This window comes from Hibiscus syriacus, unplaced genomic scaffold, assembly GCF_006381635.1.
Source record: "Hibiscus syriacus cultivar Baekdansim isolate YM2019G1 unplaced genomic scaffold, ASM638163v2 tig00110782_pilon, whole genome shotgun sequence".
Classification (NCBI taxonomy): Eukaryota; Viridiplantae; Streptophyta; class Magnoliopsida; order Malvales; family Malvaceae; genus Hibiscus; species Hibiscus syriacus.
In genome coordinates this window covers 372,259-379,310 of record NW_024062860.1, presented here as the reverse complement: position 1 = coordinate 379,310, position 7,052 = coordinate 372,259, and the positions used below count along the sequence as shown (strand labels likewise).

Here is a 7,052-nt window from a genome sequence, read left to right as displayed (position 1 = left end):
GTTTGGGCATTAGGGATATCTAAGAGAATTTTTTAAAGAGGTTTTAAGTTCGATTCTTATCCTTTGCATATAAAAACTATACTGGTGTAAAATAATTTTAAAAAAATTATCACATCATCAGCTACGTTAGACTTCCGTTAGTCACCTGATTGAGTTTAATGGCACAATGATTGTTTGTTATTTTTCAATAACTTTAATGACTATATCGTTATTTTTTAAGCTTTAATAGGTATAAGAGAAATTTATTCATAATTCAGTGACCATTTTTATATTTTACCTAGAAAATCATGGGTAAAGTACTCACATGGTTTCCTTATAGGACATTAGTTCTCGACTATAAGACATTATTTTACTGAGTATTGATTATTAAAAAGTTATAAAATGATCATTTAATTATTCATATATTTCATACTCTTATTTTTCTGTTAAAAATTAAAGATTATATTAGTTAGACATTAAAATGTTTACTAAGATTTGATAGTTGTTTAAGATTTTATCATATCATAGTTAGCATGTTAATATCTAACTTAGACTGTCATCAATCTTTTAACAGAAAAAGATAAGTCTGGAACGCATGAATAATCGATGATCATTTTATAATTTTTAATAATTAAGAAACTTAACAATATAATTTACTATAATCGATAAGTTTAATAAAATAATACCGTATAATTGGACCATTTATATAATTTACGTTAAAAAATTCATATACTAATATTCTACTGCACATAAGCGCCTGGGTTATCTGTTGACGTGGCAGCAAACCATTGGCTAGCTTTACGTGGCGCGTAATTTCATTGGGCAAAACAAGTCGACGCCAGAGTCACGAAGATCTATAAAACTAAAACAAGCACACTCGGGGTTTCTATTTAGATTTAGATTCAGATTCAAAAAAGGAAAAAATCTTCAATCATTAGAGTTAGGGCTTTTGGATTGAAGTTGATGGGGCGTTTCGCTCTTCTCCTTCTCCTGGTCTTCGCCTCATTACAGCTCCTCTGCTTTGCCGCTGATGATGATACGGTAATTTTAGTTATATCTTTAAAACCCTCGATTTTGTTAAGAATATTCGGATCTGTGGAATTTGAAGTGATTTGCTTTGATGTAGGTCTTTTATGAATCATTCGACGAGCCGTTTGACGGACGATGGATTGTCTCTAATAAAGATGATTACACTGGTAAGTTTTGTTTTTTTTAAATAATTTTATTTTCTGTTTTTAGATCTCTTTTGTCGAGTACAACTTTTATAGCTCTGCTTTCTCCGTGCTGTTCTGAGATTTTTCAAAGTGTTGGATTGATTGTGGAGCTTATTTGAGCTGATTTGACATTTCGATTTCAAATAGAAGTAGTGAAAAGATTTTAAAATATATAAGAAATTGAAGAAGCGAATATGGATAAAAGCTTGATCTTTGGGAAAGTTTGAATTGTGATAAGATATTGAATGATGTTTATTCTTAATAGAATCCGCCATTTCTTTGATCCTCAGCTTATTGTATTGTTAGATAATGGCCTTTTTAGCTTTAAAGCTCATTGCGTTGCTTACGTTCTGATTCGAATAAATTTAATGATCTTAGTTTTCTTTGGCATTGGCATCTAATATTGGTTTTAGAGTTTTATGGACTTTGTGTTCTTGTTTTCCGATTAATGTAACCTCATTGTGAACTTGGATCCAGTGTAAGCTTAAATTTTGGTACTTTATTATCTATTATATTTGTACGTTTTGCAATTTGAGGTTTTAGGGAGTTGAAGGGTGTATAGATTAATGGGATTTTTTTTTCAGGTGTATGGAAGCATTCAAAGAGCGAAGGGCATGATGACTATGGGCTTCTTGTGAGTGAGAAGGCCCGGAAGTATGCGATAGTGAAGGAGCTTGACAAGCCTGTGAGTCTCAAGGATGGAAGCACTGTGCTTCAGTTTGAGACGCGACTTCAGAACGGACTCGAATGCGGTGGTGCATATTTGAAATACCTTCGTCCTCAGGAGGCTGGATGGAAGCCTAAGGAATTTGACAATGAATCCCCTTACTCTATCATGTTTGGACCTGACAAATGTGGTGGCACAAACAAGGCGCACTTCATTTTGAAGCATAAGAATCCAAAAAGTGGGGAATACATTGAACATCATCTTAAATACCCACCCTCTGTCCCATCTGACAAGCTTACCCATGTTTACACTGCCATCTTGAAGCCTGACAATGAGGTTAAAATTCTGATTGACGGTGAGGAGAAAAAGAAGGCAAACCTCCTTTCGGCTGATGATTTTGATCCCCCACTTATCCCTGCCAAGGTGATTCCTGATCCAGATGATAAGAAACCCGAGGACTGGGATGAAAGAGCCAAAATTCCTGATCCAAATGCTGTAAAGCCAGATGATTGGGACGAGGATGCACCAATGGAAATTGAAGATGAGGATGCCGTGAAACCGGAAGGATGGTTAGATGATGAGCCTGAGGAGGTAGATGATCCTGAGGCAACCAAGCCGGAAGATTGGGATGATGCAGAAGATGGTGAGTGGGAAGCCCCCAAAATTGATAACCCAAAGTGTGAGGCAGCCCCCGGCTGTGGTGAATGGAAGAGGCCGATGAAGCCGAACCCAGCTTACAAGGGAAAATGGTCTGCTCCTCTCATTGATAACCCCAATTACAAGGGTATTTGGAAGCCTCAGGAGATTCCAAACCCCGACTACTTTGAGCTTGACAAGCCTGACTTTGAGCCTATCGCTGCTGTTGGTATTGAGATCTGGACAATGCAAGATGGCATATTGTTTGACAATATTCTGATAACCAAAAATGAAAAGGTTGCCGAGTCATATAGGGAGACCGCATGGAAACCCAAGTTTGAGGTTGAGAAGGAAAAACAAAAGGCCGAGGAGGAAACCACTGATTCAGATGAGCTTTCAGGATTCCAGGTAATGCATAGACAAGGTTTTCTTTTGTTATTGTTGGTCGTATTTAAAATTTTATCCATTTTAACTTAAAGTTGGTCCTTTCTTTTCTGCAGAAGAAGGTATTCAATGTCCTATACAAGGTTGCCGATATTCCTTTCCTAAGTGAATACAAGCTTCAAATCCTTGTAAGTTGTCTTCGATATGCTCTCGCACATGCAAATTAATATTCGTGACCGAGCTTCATCTGAAATTGTGCTCTCTTTTAGGATCTCATTGAGAAGTCTGAGAAGCAACCAAATATCACCATTGGTGTCATAGCCTCTATTGCGGTGATCATCCTCACAGTTTTCTTCAAGCTCATTTTTGGTGGCAAGAAGCAAGTAAGATTTTTGAAGCAAACCTTGTCGGTTTTCACGATGGCATTTCATTATTCCATAGCTCTTTGTCTTACTTCATCGATTAATCGCTTTGCAGCGTGGAGTCGAGAGGAAACCAGATGTTGCCGAGGCATCAATCAATCAAACAACCAGCGGAGAAAAGGCTGAAGAGGAAGAGGAAGATGAAACCGCCACTGCTCCTCGTCGAAGGAGACGTGAAACCTGAGAGAAGGGTCACAGAAAGAGGGTGATTGGACAAATTTTGGGGCTTGAGTGGTGGTGGTTTTTAATACCTGAAACATTGAGTTTTTAGTTTTACGTTTGAATATTGTTAGAATATTGTATGAATTGAAGAGTGTAATCAATAAGGTTTTCATGTTGTGTCTTAACTTGGATTCAAACCTCAAATCCTATGTGGGTGAATGAATGCTAGAACTTGTAGAATTTCGTTATAGCCCCGAACGAGCATCGCCTTTATTCATAAACAATTTGTAGTGGTGATAAACAGGATCTAAATAGATGAATAAATAAATAAGGTTTTGTGCTTGGGTAGAACTTGAAGGAAATAAAAAAAAATTAAAATAGAAAGGAATTTAATATGAAGATAGATTCTAATTCAAGACTTAGATCATTCAAGATCAATATCATTTAATTAATCCACAATCATCAAAAAAAGCATGAATGATTACTTTCCTTATTACTAAGATTAAAATCTTTAGAGAAAAATAGATAAGAAACCTAATAATAGCTTTTTCTTAGGACAATCTACATAAACTATCAAAATAATAATCTTATAGTGTATCAAAAATATAAATTTATTTTTTCAAATAGGGATGGGTACGGGTTAGGTCGGATTTTTTTATCAATCCGACTTCGACCCAAAAATTCAGTCTCTACCTGACTCCAACCGCTTCGATTTTTAAGGTGTTTCTCCCATCTTGAATCCGATCCAAAATCAAAGATGAAAATACCACTATATACTGACCTGACCGAAAATCAAAGATGAAAATCCTACTCTATACCGTCCCCCGAGGTTAACACGGTCGTACCAAATTTCGTACACCCGAAATCGGAGTGGACTGCTGGTGTTATTGCTCTTCTGATTGGAAAGCACTCAGAGAGAACTCATAGAGAGAACTGTAGAAAACACTTTTGTAAGTGAATTGTGAATGTTTGAGAGTGAGTTGAGAAGCTGGATATAGCTCTCTATTTATAGGCTAGAAATAGGGTTAATATCGTCCAAAAAATTTCAGGATTAAATCTCTTCTTTTGTAACAGCTGAAACGTTTAGATGAACCTGACTTAAAAATAGTCCAGGTTCATTGCATCATTATTCAGCTGTTATAACTCTTGAAATTATATCATGTAACCCCTGTAATTAAATCAAATAACTCCTGTAACTCCTGATATTAACAGCTTGTCTCCTCTGTACAAAGCTGGAAATCAGTCCATATACATCTTAACGTTTTTGATTTAATTTAGAAAAAAACTGTTTAATTTCTGATAACTCATAAATCAGTTGTTATTATTTGAAATTTAAATAGTCCTCAACAGCCTATAAATATCAGTTGAAATCTTTCACATTTTCCACTTGTTTCTTTCAAAGAGAAATTCCTCAAGAATTTTCTCTAAAAAGATAATATTTACGCGTACGTGTCGAAGACACGTATTACCACGACCACGAGCCGAGCCGTGCAAAGACGAGACGGACGACGGCGACGGCGGTGTGCGAGAGTCCCCCTTGTTCTCTATCACTCAACAAGGAAATGGGAAAGCCAAGCCTTAAATACCATTTCCAATAGTATTTCCAATACTATGTGGGATTGAGCATTACCAACATTCCCCCACTAATGCGAAAGAAATCTTCTGAAACTCGAAAACAAACTTTCCAGAAGAGCAATAGCGAGATTAGTTGCTTAAGCACTAGTGAACGTATCTGGAACTAGTACATAGTGATGATGAGCAATCCTTCTCTTAGATAAGTGAAACTAGTCTGGAACTTTCTAAGATCAGGGTAAACTCATAACACACAACTAACCCCTTCATCCACCTAAGTCCTCGATGTGTAAGATATATATATATATACAAAGTATATATTTGGCCATCTTACCTCAGGATTATAGTAAGTGTGCTAGAAAAATGGCCCAACATTTTTCATAGAAGGCGGCTAACCCTTCTCACTTACATAGGTTATTTCATCAAGTTTATCTCAACAAACCACCCTTTAAAAAGGGATATGAAATAATTAAGAGCTTTTATAATAGCTCAACCTCACAAAGGGTATGGTGACTTTCTTCAAGTTCATTATTAATGAACCACCCAAACTCTGGGCTAAGAAGTCATTAAGAATAAATATTCAACCTCATTTATCGGTAAATTCAGTAAGTCCTTCTCACTAAAACCATCCAAATACTTGGATTTGAATTTATTAAGAGTTTAACAAACTCAACATTTCTGTAGGTAAGTTCATCATTTCCTACCCACTCACTCTGGGTTATGAACTTATTAAGAATAGATATTCAGCCAAAATCGGTAAATTCATCAAGTCTTTCTCACTAAGACCACCCAAAGCCTGGGCTATGAATTTATTAAGAACAATTAAGCTCATCCTGGGCATGCACATTATTCATCATAGGGATAGGCAGTAGGAATGTGCACTATGAGTCTTTCCATGGTTTCGTTTGACCACATGGAACTTAGATAACTAAGTTGGGTATCCACCATGAATTCCTCAATCAATGGGCTTTAGACCCATCCCCCTCGACGAATCTACGACTAGTTTCCGACTTAACCCTTTGGTAAGTGGATCTGCTAGGTTCCTTTTCGACTTCACATACTCTAAAGAGAGCACTCCTGTAACATCCTCCATGCCGGGTTAGTGATTAATTTGCAAAGTTTCAACATTTGGTGATTTAAGTAAAATGATGGAAGAGTTCAATGACCTATTTGAGTTATTTGGTGTAAGATTGAATTATAAAGAAGGAAAATTAAGAGGGCAAAAGAGTAATTTAGTAAGTGAAATAATTAAATATTCCTTAAGGTGATTTTATAAATCACGTGGGAAGCATTTGAGATAAACAAGGTTCCAGACATTTTTCTTCTTCTTCTTCAACCGTGAAGCTTGCAAGCAAAGGTGAGTTGTCTTCTTTTGGATTAATTCTTATGAGTTAAGCATGGGTTTGGTTAATGAAGATTTAGGAAATATGATGGAGAGAAACAAGGATCCTAGAACTCAAAGAATTGTAAGTTAAGGGAGATTAAAGGTTGGGAGCCATTGAATGAAATCTTAGATTAAAGGTCATAATAAGAATTAGAAGCTGGATTTGACTTGTCATCAAGCTAATTAAGAAGTATGAGGTGATAGAATTAAAATTAGAACAAGTTGAAATTTGAGTAAGATTCTTAAATTCTATATGGATGATTAGTTTTTTTAGTTTTAGAGGTATTGAATGGATAATAATTAGTTTAAGTAAGTGTATGAAAGTTAAGAGTATTAAAGGGAGTGAAATATGAATGTTTGAGCTGAAATGAGATGATTTTCGAGCTCAAATAGGATTTCTGGGCTAGGGGAATCGGTACCCATTCAAGGGGAATCGATACCCCCTCAACGAATATGAATTTCCAGAATTTGAAATTTAAACAGTCCTCAGCAGCCTATAAATATCAGTTGAAATCTTTCACATTTTCCTTGTTTCTTTCAAAGAGAAATTCCTCAAGAATTTTTTCTAAAAAGATAATATTTATGCGTACGTGTCGAAGACACGTATTACCACGACCACGAGCCGAGCCGTG

The 7,052-nt window shown here is 36.0% G+C and overlaps 1 protein-coding gene across 1 annotated transcript; it reads left to right on the top strand.

Annotated features, from left to right (window-relative positions):
• The first annotated feature begins 851 nt into the window (after positions 1–851).
• Positions 852–3,645, top strand: LOC120140175 (calnexin homolog). Its single transcript, XM_039155193.1, has 6 exons — positions 852–1,020; positions 1,106–1,175; positions 1,778–2,904; positions 2,997–3,068; positions 3,150–3,263; positions 3,358–3,645. Exons 1-6 carry the CDS (start codon positions 943–945, stop codon positions 3,484–3,486), a joined length of 1,590 nt encoding a protein of 529 aa, XP_039011124.1. The 5' UTR covers positions 852–942; the 3' UTR covers positions 3,487–3,645.
• The last annotated feature ends 3,407 nt before the right edge of the window (positions 3,646–7,052 follow it).